Source organism: Hylobates moloch, unplaced genomic scaffold (assembly GCF_009828535.3).
Source record: "Hylobates moloch isolate HMO894 unplaced genomic scaffold, HMol_V3 SCAFFOLD_16, whole genome shotgun sequence".
In the NCBI taxonomy this organism is placed as follows: Eukaryota; Metazoa; Chordata; class Mammalia; order Primates; family Hylobatidae; genus Hylobates; species Hylobates moloch.
The window spans coordinates 38,474,997-38,496,378 of NW_026652291.1; the positions used below are offsets into that span (position 1 = coordinate 38,474,997).

The following is a 21,382-nucleotide window of genomic DNA, read 5'->3' on the forward strand; positions in this document are numbered from 1 at the left end:
TCTGAAAACCCAGAAATGAGCCTCCAATAAAAGAGAAATTTATAATCTATATTCTATCCACATTAGAGTTCCATATTGGAAGACTTTGTGTGTACGTGTGTAGAGGGGAAATCTATGTGAAGAGAGAGAGAGAATAGCTAGAGAAGACAATAAAAAAGAAGAGAATAAAAATGTAAAGGTAGACAATTTGAGGAGATCAACCTTTCCAAATATATGCTTCCTTGTAGAATAATCTGAAACCATCCTCAGAAAAATGAGCAGGCTTCTTTTCTTTTCTCAAGCTCTAAAATGAAGAAATTTCACAAAGTCCATTATAACCATTCCTATGTCAACGTTATTTTGACACACTAACCAGTTACAGCAGGACTCAGCAAACATTTCTGTTTAAATAGAGAGTAAATATTTAGACTGTATGAGATATATAATCTGTGTTTCAACTATTCAACTCTGCTGTTGTGTAAGTAACTGTAGGTTATGTGCAAATGAATGAGCATGGTTATTAATTTAATAAAACATTATTTTTAAACATCGAAATTTGAATCTCATATAATTTTCACATGCCATAAAATGTTCTTCTTTTGATGTTTTTCCACAATTTATAAATGCAAAACTCATTCTTAGCTTGTGGGCCTATAAAAAAACAGGATTTGCTGATCTCTGAGTTATCGCATTAACTCAATAAAAATAAAAGTACAAAACCTCCCTAAGGACAATAGGTATCTATTTATCAAAAATATAAGAAAGTAGTTCAGAGCTAAGGCTGGAATGAAAATACTCATCTTTAAAGATCTATAAAATCACAGTTACCCAATTCATTATTTATATTAGCCCTATTTCATACTACCCCATTTTGGCATTCAGGAAATTAATTGTTAAACATTTAAAAATCATGGTTCAAAAGATCATTACTTTCTAACTTGATTCAGGTGTTTTTCTTAACACTTATTAAAAATGTAGTCTTATTTTGGGTGATAACTCCTCCCTTGACTTTTTTCACTTTAAATACCATCCTTTAATTTGTGTTAGTATAGTTAAGTACTTATAGATAATTGTCATATTCCTTCCATTTCATCACTTTCCATCTTAGTTTTACTTATATGCCAATAATCTGTCTTCATGAACCATATTCCTTTTTGTTTATCACAGCCCTTAGAAAAATCGCACTTGGTCAGCCAAAACCTATCTACACATATTTGTAGCTGAATAGAAATTTAATATCATAATACATAAACTGAGTATTTAGATGAAAATACAAAATTGTGCCATATGAGTATTTTCATTCCTTTCCTTTATTTTCTTTTACCTAACTTTATTTCATGAACATTTATCCACTTTTTTCCTGAATATCTTAATATTTAGGCTCTCTTTGGCCCCACTGCTCCTGAACTAATCAAATTCTTTGTAAATTTACCTTGATTTATATTCTGTAAAGAAAAGTATTATTTTGGATTATCTTATTCTATGTTTTTCTTTTCTTTTTTTTTTTTTTTGAGACAGGGTCTCACTCTGTTGCCCAGGCTGGAGTGCAGCAGAACGATCCTGGCTCACTGCAACCTCCACTTCCTGGGTTCAAATCATTCTTGTGCCTCAGCCTCCCAAGTAGCTGGGATTATAGGCATATGCCACCATGCCTGGCTAATTTTTTGTATTTTTAGTAGAGAGGAAGTTTTTCCCTTGGCCTCAAGTGATCAGCCCGCAAGTAGGGAGGATACTACTTGCCTTTAAAATTTTTTTTGCTATATTGGACAGTTAATAGGATCCTTAGACTGATATACTTCATATTTAATATTTTTAGAAACAAGGTAATCAGAACAAAGTGTTTCTCAGTGAGGCTTCCCAAAGTGCTGGGTTACAGGCATGAGCCACCGTTCCCTGCCTTATCCTATACTTTTCAATTCTCAACGTTGTCTTCACTGGCCTTCAAGCCTGTGCATTACTTTCAATATTCTTCTTACTAGATTCATCCATTTGATTAAATGGAAAATTAATTTTTCTTCTATGTGGTTTTATTCTTCAGTTACTATTACTATCAGCACATCACCAATCTAAGGATTTGTAGTAATTTTTGTAGTCATTAAGGTAGAAAAATTCTGCTTAGGTACAAGATGATGATTTTATTATTACTAAAATTACTAAAAACCCACTTAAAGTTCAGAATACTTCTGCTTTGAATGATATACAGAAAAAGATAATGAATTTTTAAGTTAAAAATCAATAATCTAATACATCCTACTTTATGAGTCAATGTTGAATAAATAATACATTTTAATATGAGAAATAAACAATATTCAAAACATTGTATCTTAGAATATTCTATTTTATATTGTTGATTACATTATCCTTAATCAATAATGGTACAGGGCTCTTCCCTTTCTAAAAAATAACATATTGTCTACATCATCCAATTCAAGCATTAATGACTTAATTTAAATCCTTATCTCACACTTCTGAATGATGTCACACCTTCTACATTAAATATTTAATTTTAAAATAATTTAATTTTTATGTATTAGCAAATTAATTTTATTTATTAGCAAATTAAACTATTAGCAAATTAAATCTTCATCCTGCACTTCTGAATGATATCTTAAATTCTCCATAAAATAAAATACTTAATTGAATTTTTAAAAATTTAATTTAACTATTAAATATTAGACTTTATGGGCCACATAATCTGTGTTTCATCTATTCAACTCTGCTGTTATGTAAAAGTAACTGTAGGTTATGTACATAAGAACCTGAGTTAAGTCCGTTAACTCAGAACAAATGTGTTTAGCTGCCAGATTACCTATGATGATACTCTAATAGTAATTATTTTCCTTGAAAATTGAAATTGAATCATCAAGGCTATAACCCTCAGATCCAGCTCATAATTTGTAATCATGCTGACATAACTAACAAAGGGTAGAAGACACGACCAACAACAGAAAAATCTCCAAATGAAGTCTCATGAGAAGTTCCTCAGAAAAGTATACAATTGTATAAGGAACATGGTTCTGACTCTTTCATCTAATTGAAATCTTCACCAGCATTTTAATGAAGTAAAAGACACTTCATATACTTGTTGATATGGTTTGGCTCTGTGTCTCCACCCAAATCTCATCTCGAATTGTAATCTCTACATGTCAAGGGAGGAACCTGGTGGAAGGTGATAGGATCATGGAGGTGGTTTTCTCCATGATCTTGTAAATAGTGAGGGAGTTCTGTAATGTTCTTGTAAATAGTGAGGGAGTTCTCACTAGATCTGATGGTTTTAAAAGTGGCAGTTTTCCCTGTGCTCTCTCCCCTCCTGCCGCCATATACAACGTACCTTGTTTCCCCTTCACCTTCCGCCATGATTGTAAGTTTCCTGAGGCCTCTCAAACTATGTGGAACTGTGAGTCAATTGGACCTTTTTTGTTTATAAATTACCCAGTCTCAGGTAGTATCTTTATGGCAATGGGGAAATGGACTAATACACTTGTTCTTTTGTGTGTACACCTACAATAAATTTTCATGAAACAAAATCATCACCGAATGCCAATTTACTTCATTTTATAAACAAAACCTGTCTAATATAGTCTATGGTTCTGAGAATAACTTTTCCTTTTAGCATCAATTTTTAATATTCAAGGCATTTTAAGGTATACTTGGGTAGTAGGAATTAAAGGGTAAGGAGAGAAACTGAAAATTCAGCTAAGCAATTGATTTGCATGTTTCCTTAGCTGAACTCTCTAGAGAGATACTACTTGCCTTTGGATAGGTTTTTTTTTTTTTTTTTTTCTATATCGGACAGTTAACAGGATCCTTAGACTGATAAACCTTATATTTAATATTTTTAGAAACGAGGTAATCAGAACAAAGTGTTTCTCAGTGAAATAAAATGAGATTAATCATTATATAGTAGTATAGGTGTTGAAAAAAGAAATTAAAGAATGGCATGAGATAACCTAATTTTTAAGGCATCAAATTTTAAATTTGATGTTGGTCTCTTACTAACTCATTACCATACAGAAATCAGCAAGTCTCAACTTTTTGGTCTCAGATTCATTGAAAAAAAAAATTACTCCTCATGATTGGTTAGGAAAGAGCACAAGATTAAAATACATATATTAAAATATTTTTATGGGTTTCTAGAATAATCAGGTATGTCCAGACTGATTTAATCATAAAAATCCATACTAATTTTTTTTTAAAAAAATGATAAAACAGATTTTGGGGAGTAATTATGGATAGTTTTCAAAATTCTGTAAGAATATGTGCAGAAAACAAAGAGTAGCTCAAAGGAAGAAGTAGAGATATGAGACACGTGTATTAATTCCTTCTGTTTAGTTATTAGAATTAATAATTTATTAATAAAAATCACTTTGTATTTCAATAATCAGAAATTTAGTGTAGAGATATACATGACTATATGTGGTATACAATTAAAAACAAGCTGAGAAATAAGATAATTATCATATCCCTAACTTTAATTCTAGTTTTTATAACAAAACTATTATAGCTGTATGAATGAAATGAATGGTAATAACCTTGGGAGAAGTAAATCCGATACCAGGATTCACAGGAACTTTTTTAGAAACCCCAGAAATGAAAGGGTACAGCCATAAATTACTGTAGTAATTTAGTTTTTCTTCTGCTACATTTATACCATAAACCAATTTAGAGATTTTTCTTGAAAATCTTGATAGTTCGAACTATCTGTCACAAAAAATACAATCATGAATTCTGACTATATGATGTACGTACAGGATTGAGTGGATACAAGGTACTGTCCTTCAATGGTTGTCTTGGGTATATTAGACTTTAGCTCAAGTATTTGTAAGATGCTACGTGAAGGTGTTCCTGGTGAAGGTACTTACTGCTAATTTTCTTATTTTTAAACAAAATGACATACATTTATTCTAAAAGAGTCTGAGTTAAGTCTATTAACTCAGAACAAATATGTCTACTTGCCAGATTACCTATGATACCCTAACACTGATTATTTTCCTTGAAAATTGAAATTGTATCATCAAGTATATACCCCTCACATCCAGCTCATAATTTATTATTCTGCTGAAATAACTAACAAGGGGTAGAAGACATGACCAACAGAAAAATCTCCAAATGAAGTCTCATGACAAGATCCTCAAAAAAGTATACAATTGTATAAGAAATAGTGATTTTTGAAAAGAAAGATTTTATTTTACACTGGGGCCAAAATATTATTAAGTCAACAGCAATGTTAGTCAGTGTGGCTTTAGCGTCCTCTACCCTGCTAATTTAATCTTTATTTCATAAATGTGAGCATGAAGCCGCAGCTAGAAAAGAAAGAAAGAGGGGGAAAAGAGACAGAAAGGAAAAAGATGGAGATGAGAGGACAAACCAATCAGATTTGGAGTTACCAGTCGGCAGAAGTTTAGGGAAAAAAAAATCACCAAGTGAAATCGTACATTTACTCTGAGAGAGTATCCTTTCACATTGCCTTCTAGGTGATCTCTGAGCTCCTCCAGCTTTCGATGGAGCTACATGTAAACATCAGAAAATGAATTGAAAAAGCAACTTGTTCTCTTTTCGGTTTTCCTTTTAAAAATAAGATCATAGCATTATACATTTCTCACTGCCTTTGGCAAACATTTCAAAACATCAAAGGTCTTTCTATAACGTAAGAATGCATGCTCAACAAACCCGTGACTAGGAAGTCAACATTTAATTTTGATTAATTACAGCATCTTTTCTTCCCAAAGCATTAGAGAAAATAAATACTATAACCATCCTTATAAATCCCCTAGAGATTCACTTTGACATTTTCTATTTTGTAGAAACATGGAGTAAAGATATTTAAATATTATGAAATTTGACTTTCTTTCCCAAACACACTTTTTTGATTTAAGACTGCATCCATATTAATATAAACTGATTTAATTATAAAATGTATCTTTTGTTCTTAAACATATATATGCGTATATACATACTCGTATTGTATACACACTTAAAAACAATAAACATACATTTATAACTTGAAGTTCTATACATCCAGAAGCTGAACTTGGAGATAACTGCACGCATGTGCACTCGCACTCGCACATAAAATCCAGTTTACAGTACATGGTGCTGCAGTTATGGATGCCATTTTTATCTTTATTTCACCTTCAGTAATTTTCAAAAAGTCATGTCGTTCTGTACCTTCTCACCTGAATTTGAGTCATAATCCATAGTTTAAACCATTAATGGATTTATCTTCCTTTAAAGACAAAGATAAAATATGATACCTCACAGATAGACAGTGAGGAATACTACTGATATATCATCAGGATACATAAACTCACATTTTTCTGACTGAATAATCTTAAATTGCCTAGTTTTTGAAATAGGCATACTATTAACACTTCCCATCCCCTCTGCTTATCCTTGGTGAAATAACATTTTAATAAAATAGCTATCCACTATAAAGCAGTGTTAGAGAACAGAGAGGATGGCTTTTCTGGAATAAAGGACACAAACATACAAACACACCTTCATCCACGTGCACTCATGTGCGTGCGCATACACAAATAAATAAACAATAACAAAAAAGTAAAGCTAAGAAGGCAGAAGAGGCAAGGAGAGGAAAGAGTGCAGAAATTAGTATTTCATAAATTGTTAAATGGAAATAAATTGGAGGTGTGAAAATTTTGAAATGATTCAATATTAGGCCTCAAGGTAGTCATTAGATTTTAGGACATCCCAGTGCACTGAATTTTCTAGTATTTTGATTAATTTAACAGTTACTATTGCTGTTAGGGCAAATGGGATTGAGATATAAGAAAATAATTAATTTTGTGAGGTAATTCTTCTGCATATTTTTAGAATTCAGCAACTTTTCTAACTTGCATTTAAGGTGGCAGCATTAAATGTGATCGGTCTGTGTTTCGTAAGAGTGATAACTTATTTACCTTTTCATTATGATTAAATGTTTGAGTACTGAGTGCCCAAGGCATATTGAGCAAATAAATATTTAGCACCTAGCAAACAAGATGATCAAATTAGAAATCTTTCAATTGTATATTGGCAGATTATATACACAAATGGACAAACATTTAGGTATGTATCTGGTTCCGTTGATTGTTGTATCAGTTTTTTGAACTTTAAAAAAATAAGACAGAGGGGATTAAGAGGGCATAACTACTATCAGCTATATGTGGGCCCATTATACTACATGACATAAAATTTATTTCTTTCTATTTCTTAAGATTGTGTATTGAATACATATTGTTAACTCATGATAACTTTTCTCTGAAATGAACTATAAATGGTGATGATACCAAAATAACATTTTTTTTTACAAAAAAAAGTTAAAAGGGGAGATAATATTCTGAAAATAAATGTTAGTTCTCTGTGTAACAGGAACTTAACACACAGTGACATCAATCAGAGGAACGGTTTATTCTAGAACCCCAAATTATAGGCACCTGTAATGAGGCAGTTGCCCTTTCTGTTGTTTGTGGTGCCATTCAAAGCTAGTTATTTGGCAGCTTGCCTTCAGCTGGTTGCTCTATGTGTAGCTGAAACAAAAAAAAAGTAATATGACCCAACAGCCAATAAAAATATTAAAATAAAAAAATGGGATGGTGAAAAATGGAAAAAGCCCCCTTCCTCCCACCACCCTCCAAAAAGGAAGAAGTGTAGGCTATAGACGAAATCTTGCCAAAAAATGTTAGAAACATATTTACTTTGAGGGATCCAACTCTACTAGCAACTCCTTTGCTTTCATCCGGCCGTCTAATTTGCTACAATGAGGGAAGATGGGTAAGAAAGACAGAATAAAGAAAAAGTGAACTTAAAAATTTTTCTATACATTAGTAAGTAATACATGCAAAAACATCAACTGACTCTCTGTGGTAGCTCTTAGGAGGCCAAGGAGTTAACTAACACAGAGGCTGTATGACATGCTCTGCAAATAGGCTGGTCCCTAGAATTCAGTCTTTGTTATGGCACTATCCCTGAGATGAGGAAATTGGCACTTACTTTTGGTTATCTTGGGGACTTCTGATGAAGCAGTATCTGGAGTAGTGTTACATTTGCATTTGGCTTACAAGAAACAAAGAATTACAAATATACCTATGTACTTTTCTCTCTTAGTGTTTTAGTGTCTATTCCACTGTAATATTAGAAAACATAAATGTTATGACTAGAAACATGAATGCTCTGTAGGTGGAAAGATCAGTCCTGACAAGCATCATTCTTGATAGGTGACAGAGTGAAGCTCCTCTGCTTGCTGACCCAAGCACTGAGGGTGTTCAGCTGTCACTGAGATTCCCAATTAAACAATTGTGCTGCCCAACCAGAAAATTTTAATGCCAGACCAATGTTAGATATATTTACTACCTCAAAGCTTTCTGTTATTTTAGCTGAATTTTCCTCTTGGAAAATTTGCTATCTTGGGTAAGACAGGGGAAATGAAAAGTAAAACTATTTTTTAAAATAACTCATTTCACATTACTGCATAAATGAGCAAGGGAAGTTTCTCAACACAAAATGTTTTATTAGAGGAGGTACTTTTTAAGTAGAGCTCTAATGAGAACTAATGTTTTGGATAAACAGGGAGGCAATAAAAAAAAAAGGGCAGGGTGAAGAGCAAAGGGGATAGGAAGCTTCAGACTAAGTGGTTTTACACTACGGATTCCAGAATGAGGTCTCAATTCAGACCAGCATAGGTCAAGTTAGCTGTGATGTTCCTGCTTATATTAGGAGATAGCAGAAATATCAGTGTGATGCCAAAAGTTCCCACTTAAGTCTTCAAGAAATAATAGAAACCTGAACATCCTATAAAATACTATTTCCTGGAAGCAGGATATACATTGTCTTATCCCTTTTAGAAGATCTCTGATAGCATATGGAAATTGCTGAGGAATAACCATATTGAGAAAATGGAATTTTCGTTTTGAATAAAAGCATATTGCTATATAAGAGTTGCATCAACTTTTGGCTCTACTGGATATAAACAGGTTTTACTAATTTTTCAGCATTAACTAAACGTTATGGCCAAAAGATAATCACCAGTTCTAACTCTTCTTAGTGGAACAGAATTGTCAAATTTAGAAACAATGGATACTAATTAGAACATCAGCACCTATAAGAGAGGGGCTGGCTCCCTATGGAGTGAATTCAGAGTGAGTTCATAATATCTGCTCATCCTCTTGTGCTGTTTTCTTTGATTTCTGAGGTCTTTATATCAAAAGCTGTTTTCCATCTTAAATGCAGATTCACAATATCTAGATTATTAAGGTAGAGTTGGTAGATTCCTATAAAAATATGAGTCTGATGCCTCATGAGGCTTTCTGAAAATTTTCAGAAACTGTGAAGATGTTCTGAACTTACACAGTAATAAGTGAACACCATTTTCTATGTTGTTTTTTATTTCTAGAAGGCTTAAAATTACATTAAGCCCAGCAACATTAGGTATCTTTTTCAAGGTTACACTGGAAGTTGATGACAAATCTAGGAACAAAATCAACAGTCCCTAATTTCTAGTTTAAAGTAGCATTCCCTTAGCAGGCCTGAAAATATATGGGATGGAAAAAAATTGATGCTTATAACAGAATGTGTATGTATATGTAACTATGTCTGTCTCTCTCCATCTGTGGAAGAAATTTTACGTTACTATATATATGGAAGACATTTTTCCTGTACCATTTCAGTTCCAAATGCAAGTATAGAAACTTAAAGAATGAATTATAAGAAGAAAAAAAGACAGTTACCACTAAACTCTGAACGTAAAAAATAGATTATAGGACTGATTTATATAGAGACTTTGGGAGCAAATAGCTCATCAATGCTTGATTTCAAATTTCTATAAACAAGCCTGTCTTTGAAACCATCATAAAAGGAAAACCTTAGAAAGCCAAGGTGTTTTTCAAAGCCAGAAATAGCTACAATTCAAGTTTCATGTGATTTTTTTGCAGCTTCTGAAACAGGTAACAATGATACCTAATACTGAAAAGCTTCAGAAAGAATTTGAAAAGGATGTCTATATAAACTAGAATTTGAGAAACAGAGAAAAGTGAAATCAGTAGATTTAAAATGTAATGTCCTTATTTATTTTAGTCCTCCATTAATCATCAGTTATAGTGGGGTAGTATACATAAAAGAAATTCACGGGCCGGGCGCGGTGGCTCACGCTTGTAATCCCAGCACTTTGGGAGGCCGAGGCGGGCGGATCACGAGGTCAGGAGATCGAGACCATGGTGAAACCCCGTCTCTACTAAAAATACAAAAAAAATAGCCGGGCGTGGTGGCGGGCGCCTGTAGTCCCAGCTACTCGGAGAGGCTGAGGCAGGAGAATGGCGTGAACCTGGGAGGCGGAGCTTGCAGTGAGCCGAGATTGCGCCACTGCACAAACTCTCTCAAAAAAAAAAAAAAAAAAAAAAAAAAAAAAAAAAAAAAGATCACACTAACAAATTTAATATTATTTTTTTTTGAGACAGATCTGGCTCTGTCCGGCTGGATGAGGGCATGACTTGGCTCACTCAACCTCTGCCTCCAGGTTCAATCTCCCTGAGATTACAGGTGCACACCACTGTGCCTGGCTAATTTTTATATTTTTGGTAGAGACAGGGTTTCACCATGTTGGCCAGGCTGGTCTTGAACTCCTGACCTTATGTGATCTGCCTGCCTCAGCCTCCCAAAAGTGCCAGGATTACAGGCGTGAGCCACCATGCCCGGCCAAATGCTTGATTATTATATTTTAGATAAGAATTTAAAAGAAATCACAAAAGATTAGCATCCAGATAAGATGAATGACTTTACTCTTCTTAATAATAAGAGCTTCACATCATTAGCTATTTTTATTTATACTTTTCTAAAGGCAAAACACTATCAGTAGCTAAGAGAGGTTAAACTGTAAATGTTTATATTGTACTATCACAGTATTATAAACAAAGTCTGAGAATTGAATGTAAATAATTGTGAGGATTATGGAGTAAATTGAGATTATTAGTTTACTTACATATATTGATAATCAAAATTTAGTAGCAAAACAAAAAATGTCATCATTAATCATGAAGAAATCTTTTGACAAGTATTTTACCAAGATTTTAAAAGATATTATCCATGGGATCCAAAACACTTCAATCTTCTATTCAGTCTCTCAACTAGAATATATTTAACAAAGTATTCCTTAGAAATATTCTGAAAATGTTGCACTGTATTACCTCTTTTGCAACATTCTGGGAATCTTTCCTCAGGGATTAATTACTGGGGAAACTATCCTCAGTGATTAATTACCAGGATTTGGCCTGCAGTAAAATGACTTTGACATTTGTATTTACTTTTTTTCCAAGAATTTGGATTCTAGTAATATTATGCAACAAAAGAAATTGCCTGGATCCTAAACTAATATGTGGTGTTGATTCCCTTTGATTTAGCTCAGTTTTCCAAAACTGAGCTCACTGTAAAACGATTTCTACCATTAACAAGGTAGAAAACTATCTAGCCCCACCCTCACTTCTCTTGCCAAAAATAAGTAATTGTAAATGTAGTATTTTAATTAAACCAAACATGTATTTCAGAGTTTAAAAATCAACTTGATATTAATTTTTAAAATAAAATACAAAACTTCAAAGAAATTTCAGGCTTATAATAACTGCATTAACGCAGACTCACATATCACTGGGTATATGCATTCATATTTTTCTTTAGTTACAAAATGTTTGGTGAAAATGTTTTAGAAAATGTTGTATATTTTGTGTGTTTCTTTTACTGATAAGGGAACCAAGGTCTGGAGAAGTTCAGTGGCTTTCTGAATGCATCAATAAATAATATGAAAGTACAGCTGATATTACATTCTGACTCTCAGGTTGTTTCATTAAATTTAGTCTCTTACCTATGGAATAATGAATGTAGACCTTCTCCCCTTCTCTCCATAATACATTTTGTATCAGTTTAGAATAAAATTACATAGATTAAACCAACATTTTTTTCTGTTTGTGCTAAGGAGTTGGCCATTTTATTTTTAGATCTAGTTTACCTTCAGAACTATTCTGAGACTAATATTTTTAACCTTATTATACCATATCATGGCTTTTTAAAAAAAATTATGATTATCAATGAAAAGAAATAAAACTTTTTTCTTAGAAATTATTTTCCAACTAGTATCACTCAGTATATATTGGGGCAGCTATAGATCATTTCTGGTAGCTATGATTTGGAGAAAGATTTTTTAAAAAAGTTTTGCTTAAGAGCTCAACATTTAAACAAATTCCTATAAATAACAAAGTACTTTTGGAATTAATATTTCACTTCACTATAATATTATATTATTCAGCCCTTTCAATAAAGCTGGTGCCTTATCATAGAACATTTTGTTTAATTTGTGATTTATTAAGAAGTATAAAGGAAGGAAGAAAGAAATGAAAGAGAGGTGATTAATATACAAATGTGTCAAGGAAAAATAATTACTAATGTGTTTCTGGAGGAAATGAAATACAATTATAAAACTAAACTAATAAAAGGATAAAAAAGGTCAAGGAAAGTTGCAAAGAGTAAGAAGTGAGAAGTCAAAAATTAGAATCACGGTGGCAAGTTACAGATCCTCTAAACCCCTCTGCCATATTTTTATCTTTAGGAAATCATTTTTTTTTTTTTTTTTTTTGAGACGGAGTTTCACTCTTGTTGCCCGGGCTGGAATGTAATGGCGCGATCTCGGCTCACTGCAACTTCTGCCTCCCGGGTTCAAGTGTTTCTCCTGCCTCAGCCTCCCGAGTAGCTGGGCTTATAGGCATGCACCACACACCCAACTAATTTTGTGTTTTTAAGAGACAAGGTTTCTCCATGTTGGTCAGGCTGGTCTCGAACTCCCGACCTCAGGTGATACTCCTGCCTCGGCCTCCTAAAGTGCTGAGATTACAGGTGTAAGCCACTGTACCCAGCCAGGAAATCATCCTTTTTAAAGGTTCTGATGTCTAATGATATATTAACATTTGCATTTATTTATTTATATTTTATTATACATTTATAATTTTGATCTTAAAGTTCTATATAGTTTTGATTCCAAGACAGTATAATCTATACAAAATTAGACCTTTATATAAATCTAATCTATGTTAAATTAGACCTTTATATAAATTATTTCCTGTTCACTAACTAGTGAATAATTAAACCGAAACTATTTTTTCCAAATTTCTTATCTGTCTAAAAAGAAATTATAAAACCCATCTTTAATAAAAGAGTTATTATGTGGGTTAAAATAAATAACCTTTAGGCAGCACATTATATGTTCTTAATTTTTTTTAATTATTTGTACGAGACCAAAAAAAGTTTATCTTTGAACTTCCATTGAAATATGATGCAATTTTCTATCCAGCAGGATTAAGAAGAGACTGGCTTAGCCTGGATGTAAAAATGCTGTGGTTTACAGGCATACCTCGTTTTACTGTGCTTCATGGATAATTGCGTTTTTTACAAGTTCAAGGTTTGTCTATGGCTACCCTATGTTAAGCGAGTCTATCGTCACCAATTTTCCAACAGCAAGTGCTCACTTCTTGTCTGTGTCACATTTTGATAATTCTTACAATATTTCAAACATTTTACTATGATTATATCTGTTACGGTTGTCTATGATCAGCGATCTTTGATGCTACTTTTGCAATTGTTTTGAGGTACCACAAATGGTGCCCATGTAAGATAGTGAACTGAACTGATAAATGCTGTGTGTGTCCTGACTGCCACACAGACTGACCATTCCTTGTCTTTCTACCTCTCTGTGGGCTGGCCTCTCTATTCCCTGAGACATAATAATATTGAAATTAAGCCAATTAGTAAACCTACAGTGGCCTCTAAGTGTTCAAGTAGAAGGAATAGTTGCATGTCTACCACTTTAAATCAAAAGCTAGAAATGACTAAGCTTAGTGAGGAAGGCATGCTGAATGCTGACACAGCCAGAAAGCTAGGCCAGTTGTGTCAAACAGCTGAGTTGTAAATGCAAAGGAAAAGTTCTGGAAGGGAATTTAAAGTGGTATGCAAGTGAACATATGAATGAGAAGAAAGTGAAACAGCCTTATTGCTAATATGGTGAAAGTCTGAGTGATCTGGATAGAAGACCAAACCAGTCACAACAGTCCTTCAAGCCAAAGCCAAATCCAGACCAAGGCTGTAACTTTCTTCAATTCTATGAAGGCTGAGTGAGGTGAGGAAACTGCAGAAGAAAAGTTGAAAGCTAGCTGAGGTTGGCTCATGAGGTCTAAGGAAAGAAGATGTCTCTATAACATAAGAGCAATGTGAAGCAGCAAGTGCTGCTGTAGAAGCTGCAGCGAGTTACCCAGAAAATCTAGCTAAAATCCTTGATGAAGGCAGCTATACTAAACGACAGATTTTCAGTGTAGATAAAACAGCCTTATATAACGGAAGCAGATGTCATCTAGGACTTTCATTGCTAGAGAGGTGAAGTTAATGCCTGGCTTTAAAGCTTCAAAGGACTGGCTGACTATCTTGGTAGGGAATAATGCAGCTGCTGACTTTAAGTGGAAGCCGATGATTATTGACCATTCTGGAAGTCCTATGGCCTTTAAGAATTATGCAAAATCTACCCTGCCTGTGTTCTACAAATGGAACAAGAAAGCCTAGATGACAGCACATCTTTTTGCGGCATGGTTTACTAAATATGTTAAATCCACTGCTTAGACAAAAAGATTCCTTTCAAAATATAAGTATTCATTGACATTGTACCTAGTCATCCAAGAGCTCTGATTGGGATATACAAGGACATAATGTTTTCATGCCTGCTAATACAACATCCACTCTGCATCCTATAGATCAAGAAGTAATTTCAACATTCAAATGATATTATTTAAAAAACAGATTTTGTAAGGCTATACAGTTGCCATATAGTAATTCCTATAATTGATCTGAGCAAAGTAAATTGAAAACCATCCAGAAATAATTCATTATTCTAGATGCCATTCAGAACATTTTTGGTTCATGGGAGCCCAGAATATCAACATTAATAGGAGTTAGAAGAAGTTGATTCCAACCATACGGATGTTTAGGAGTTGAAGAGTTTGGTGGAGGAGAAAGAACTGCAGATGTGGTAGAAATAGCAAAAGAACAGGAATTAGAAGGGGGGCTTGAAGTTGTGACTGAATTACTGTGATACTCATGATAAAACTTTCACAGATGACAAGCTGCTTCTTATGAATGGACAAAGAAAGGAGGTCCTTGAGATGAAATCTACTCCTGGTAAAGATGCTGTGAACTTTGTTGGAATTACAACAAATGATTTTGCATAAATAAACCTGATTAAGCAGCAGCAGGGTTTGAGAGGGCTGACTCCAATTTTGAAGGAAGTTCCACTGTAGAAAAAATGCATTCAAACAACACTGCATTCTACAGCAAAATCTTTTGTGAAAGGAAGGGTCAATCAATGTGGCAAACTTGTCTGATTTTAAGAAATTGCCACAGCCACACCAGCCTTCAGCAGCCACTACCCTGATCAGTCAGCAGCCATTAGCATTGAGGCAAGACCCTCTACCAGCAAAAAGATTATGACCTGCTGACGGCTCAGATGATTGTGATAATGGTTTAAGACTAACGTATTTTTTAATTAAGGTATGCACAGTGTTTTTTTTTTTTTTTAGACATAATCCTTTTCACACTTAATAGACTACAGGAGAGTATAAACATAATTTTTACATGTACTGGGATACCGAAAAATTTGTGTGACTCACTTTATTGCAATTTTTGCTTTATTGCAGTGGTTTGCAACTGAACCTATAATATCTCCAAGGTATGCCTGTAAATATATGTATAAATAACTCTAGTTAGCTTTATTAAGTTTGGCTACAAATCTGAAAAACAGGCCAAAGGACATCCATGTAATTACCAGATCCTATCTAAAAAAAATACACAAACAAAAACCAAACAGATATGTATACTTTCCTGGTTTTAAAAATAATGTATATTGTGAAATAACTTGCAATTCTATTCCTACACAGTTTTGTTTACTAATTTTTAAACTATACATTGTAGTTTTAACATTTTCTCATGTCATTAAATATTCTTAATGAGATGATTTTTAAGGTTATAGAATAATTTATATATGTGTGTACTATTAATACAAGTTATTTTCCATACACATTAAAATTATTTCTAATTTTTCACAAATATAAATAATGCTGTGATAAAAATTCCTGTACATAGTTTGAGATGGCCTCTTTAATAATTTACTTTGGATACATTTCTAGAGACAAAATGATTGATTAACACATAATTTTTTTTTTTTCTGAGATGGGGTCTCGCTCTGTCACCCAGGCTGGAGTGCAATGTTGCGATCTCGGCTCACTGCAACCTCCGCCTCCCGGGTTCAAGTGATTGTCCTGCCTCAGCCTCCCAAGTAGCTGGGATTACAGGCACCTGCCACAACACCCAGCTAATTTTTGTATTTTTAGTAGAGACAGAGTTTCACCAGGTTGGCCAGGCTGGTCTCAGACTCCTGACCTCAGGTGAGCCACCTGCCTCGGCCTCCCAAAGTGCTGGGATTACAGGAATGAGCCACCGCGCCTGGCCAACACATAACATTTTAAGGTCCTGCCTCTCTCTATATATATATGTATGCTATACAGCACATACATTTCTGTATATACCTTTTTTTTTTTTTTTTTGAGACAGAGTCTCACTCTGTCGCCCAGGCTGGAGGGCAGTGGCGAGATCTTGGCTCATTGCAAGCTCCGCCTCCCGGGTTCACACCATTCTCCTGCCTCAGCCTCCCGAGTAGCTGGGACTACAGGCGCCCACCACCATGCCCAGCTAATTTTTTGCATTTTTAGTAGAGACGGGGTTTCACTGTGTTAGTCAAGATGGTCTCGATCTCCTGGCCTCGTGATCCATCCGCCTCAGCCTCCCAAAGTGCTGGGATTACAGGCATAAGCCACCGCGGCCGGCCTGCATATACTTTTAAGTAAACGACATACGTATACAACACATGTGTATGAAAGGTTACACAAATTTATTGCTTGAAAGGTTATATACCTATTAGTGTGAAAAGAAATACTCATGTCATTGCTCATTATAGTAGTGATGATTACAGTTTTCAAATAGTTATCAATTTGATTGCAAAATTTGTGTTTGAAATTTTTAGTAGATTTCTAGTGAGAGTGTACTTCCCCCCGCACATATTTCTGTGCTGCATGTATTTATTTTATTAAATGACTATGCTTACCTCCTTCTACTCATTCTTTTTTTTTTCCTACTGGATTAGAAGAGCTCTTTGAGGTTGTCAACCCTGTATATGGTAGATTTCTTGTAAATATTTTATTTTCACATATTACCACTATAAGCTCCTTAAGAACAGGGTTAAAATGTCTATTCATTGCTGTATCCCCAATAGCTAATACAGTATTTGACATATAATATGCATTTAAAAATGTTCACTGAAATATTCAATGAATTTCTGAATTACTCTGTGTTTTCTCTTTAACAAAAGTAGAATGAGTAGGGAGATAATCCTGAAATTTTGGGCCAGAAAATACCTAATTTTAGAATATGTATCATTTTAAGATATGAAGATCCAGAGGATAGTTTATTATGGGATGTACTCTATATTAAAGTCAAAATGGGATATTAAATAGATCTAAATCATGCCTATAACTAATAAATTCTGTTGCTGAAATAATGATGGGACCACTTATATTTGTTGGGCTGTTTTATATAAAATATGTCCCAAACAATTAAAAACAGCTGAGATGAATCAAAGCTATTTAATTATACTGAAAGCTAGTATTCTTAATTTCACAATTTCTTGTATTTCAACAGCTCACTTTCCTAGCTTCTTATAACTTGAACAAAACTAGAGTGGATATCAAGAGAAATCAATATTTCATTTAACAGAGACAAACTTTACCTAAATGTAAAAGATCTTAAGTGAAGTTAGAACATTTTCTGTTAATAATCTCTGTCTCTAGTACTTTATGTACTAGAATAGAATGCAAAAGATAAAATAAACAAGTGTAAATTATTCTGTATTAATTGGAGATTAATAAAATATCAGAGAGAGAAGGGCTTAAAAATATTTTTTAGTTGATACTGGAACTATTTCAAAAGAACAGAATTATAAGCCTACAAGGGACTTTAGAGGTTATTTAATATCTTGATGTTACAAATAACAGAAACTGAGGTCAACTAGTCCTCATAGTTTTATTTATTTATTATTTTTTGAGACAGAGCCTTGCTTTGTCACCCAGGCTGGGAGTGCAGTGGCAGCATCACAGCTCACTGCAGCCTTAACCGGCTGGGTTCAAGTGATTCTCCTGAGTAGCTGGCACTATAGGCACTTACCACCATGCCCAGCTAATTAATTTTTTTTTTTTTTTGTAGAGACAGGGTCTCACTATGTTGCCCAGGCTGGTTCTGAACTCCTGGGCTTAAGTGATCCTCCCTCCTTGGCCTCCCAAAGTGCTGGGATTATAGGCATGAGCCACTGTGCCCAGCCCTCATAAAGTTATAATATGGCAGACTAGGGCTGGTACTCAATACGTTGTGCCTCGCAGTGTAATACTTTTACACACTCAAGCTTGTTAGCTTTTCAAACAACTTTGGGTTTATAGTTTTTAAATGTCTGCCAGTAAATCAGTTAAATGCAAATGCTAAAAACTGCTTCTTCCAATATATCATTAAACTCATGAAGACACAAAAATGATCTGTTCCTGCTATCAATGTAAAATATAGAAATCTTAGACCTAAAAGCTCTGCATATACTTTCAATAAAAGTAGAAATAACAGAAGTTACTGAGTTTGATTAAGAGATGATTCCAAAACCTTTAACTTCTGAAAGATTATCTACAGCATTGTTTTTAAAACTAGAAAATAAGACACAACAGAAATATCCAAAATACGGGTTGGTGAAAAAATTATGTCACATCTATCAATTAGAATATCAAACAATCCAAGTAATATTGTAGAAGATAATTTACAACATGTAAAGATGTTCATGACATAGAAAGATGCTCATATTACTAAGTAAGCAAGACAGGTTAGAAGCTATAGACAATTTAATAATAATGGCTACTGTTTAATGAGTACTTATATTTCAATCATTGTGCTACGTGATTTATATACATTTTTAACTTAAATTCTTTTTTTTTTTGAGACGGAGTCTCGCTCTGTCGCCCAGGCTGGAGTGCAGTGGCGCAACCTCGGCTCACTGCAAGCTCCGCCTCCCAGGTTCACGCCATTCTCCTGCTTCAGCCTCTCCGAGTAGCTGGGACTACAGGCGCCAACTTAAATTCTTAAGACAACCCTATGAAGCAAATAGTATCATGATTTTTCATTTTACAGATGAGATAATTAAGGTTATAGTGGTGAAGTAACTTTTTGAAAGCCACACATCTAGTAAGTGATTCATCATCAGGCCTGTCAGACTCCAGAAACTGAGCTCTTAATCACTGCCTTTTTGTTATGATAAGAATTTAAATGCATAGAAAAACATAAGAGAATGATATATAGCAAAATTTTAACAGTGGTTATTTATGAAGGGTATTTTATAAGAACTTTTTTATGTGAGTTTTAAAAATTTTTTCCAAATGAGTATGTACATTTTTTTAAACAAAAAAGAAACTATACCACTTACAGTCTGTCTTAGCTATAAAATGTTAATTCTACAGCTAGCAATTTTTGGTTTGCTATATCTTCTCAGATATCAAATTTCATTTGCAAGTTTAGACTTCAGAGTGGCAATTATATATTTCATAGTTGTTAACATTTAGCTTCAGTAATAAACATAGTTCTGTGACCATTAAATAATTAGAAATAGATGGGGAAGTTTCATTTTCAATTATCATTATAATGATAATTATATGAAAAACAAAGGGGACACTTGCATGAATGAAAAAAGAAAAATCGATGTAAAATCCTATATACCCAGCAGAACATCAGAGGAAAACTATTGAAAATAAGTTGTAGACCAAAAATAGTTAAAATGCTTTATTATGTAATTTTAGTTTCATCAAAATATTAAATTCTTTCCCATACTAGGTAGTGCCTTTCTCATTAGAAAAGGGTGTAAGGGAATCGTCTTTTATTTGAAGTCTCAAAATTCTGCTTCGCTAACAAATGAGAATAAATCCCCAAACAAACATGTTATAAAGGACAAGAAATTAGATAACAGTGAATTAGGGCAGAAATCAGTTACTCAAATGTCCATAGGAGTCAGGCATTTAATGTAAGTGAGTAAAACAGTTTGGAGGGTCTAAAGAATATTAGCTGAGTATTGATATAGTGTATTATATCAGTGGTGGGCCAGCAATGTTGATCTGACTTTTTAGAAAATACTGAAAATTTGCATTTTTATTTGAATTTCCCCCATTTTAAGTGTTCTAAACTGATTTCAAAAATGAGCTATCCCCAATTATATACTCAATAGAATTATCTGCCAACAACCAGGTTATTTCTTTTTTTCTTTTTTTGTTTTCTGAGACAGAGTCTTGCTCTGTCGCCAGTCTAGACGGCAGTGGTGTGATCTCAGCTCACTGCAACCTCCACCTCTCGGGTTCAAGTGATTCTCCTGCCTCAGCCTCCCGAGTAGCTGGGATTACAGGCGTCCGCCACCACGCCCAGCTAACTTTCTGTATTTTTAGTAGAGACAGGGTTTCACCATGTTGACCAAGCTGGTCTTAAATCCTGACATTAGGTGATCCACCCACCTTGGCCTTCCAAAGTGCTGGAATTACAGATGTAAGCCACTGCATCTGGCCTATTTCTTAAAAGAGGGCTTTGTATGTTATCTATTAGTAGACAGAATATCCTGGGGAAAATTAGTTGTTATCCAAGTGCAGAAGTAATACCACATTGAAAATGAATGGAGTTAGCTGGGAATTATAACTTCTGGTCTTATACCTTCAAAAATTTAATGAAGTCTCTCATTGGAATCAGAGAGGTGTAGGTGTTCCCTGCCCTAGGATTAACCTGGATCACAGAGGATGGGTAAACTATTTATAATGCTTAACCATGATACCGGTAGTCATTTACATAAAGGATCAGATCTCTTGGACTGAGTATACCACTATAATACTGCTTCTATGGAAAATACGTATATATATATATATATATATGTATAAAGGATTTAATAGCCATCATTTTGATCCAGAATATTTTCAAGAAACATAAGCCAGTTTGCTCATTTGATTTTATCAATGGTTCTTTAAGTTGATCCACAAACCCATGAGGGTCCTGGAGACCCTTTCAGGGCTTGACAAAGTCAAAATTATTTTAGTAATAGTACTAAGACATTATTTGCCTTTTTTGCTACGTTGACATTTGCACTGATGGTACAAAATCAATGGTGGATTGACATCGTAGTATAAATTAAGGCAGTAGATCCAAGTAGTATGAACAATCACTGTTCTATTCACTGACATCTTCTGTTTTTCTTTTTAAAAAAGCTAGTTTGAAATAT

The 21,382-nt window shown here is 33.9% G+C and overlaps 1 protein-coding gene across 16 annotated transcripts in view; it reads right to left on the reverse strand.

Annotated features, from left to right (window-relative positions):
* GPHN (gephyrin) overlaps positions 1-21,382 on the reverse strand; it is a 667,615-nt gene that overhangs the window by 196,966 nt on the left and 449,267 nt on the right. For 6 of the 16 annotated variants that reach the window (XM_032179251.2, XM_032753695.2, XM_032753694.2 and 3 more), the window contains one exon: positions 7,674-7,730. The exons of 5 other annotated variants lie outside the window; for them this stretch is intronic. In XM_032179251.2, the coding sequence (XP_032035142.1) occupies positions 7,674-7,730 (57 nt within the window). Of the gene's footprint in view, positions 1-5,414; positions 5,487-7,673; positions 7,731-21,382 lie in introns of all 16 variants that reach the window. 5 more of the 16 variants (XM_032179248.2, XM_032179242.2, XM_032179246.2 and 2 more) reach the window with 1 other exon arrangement.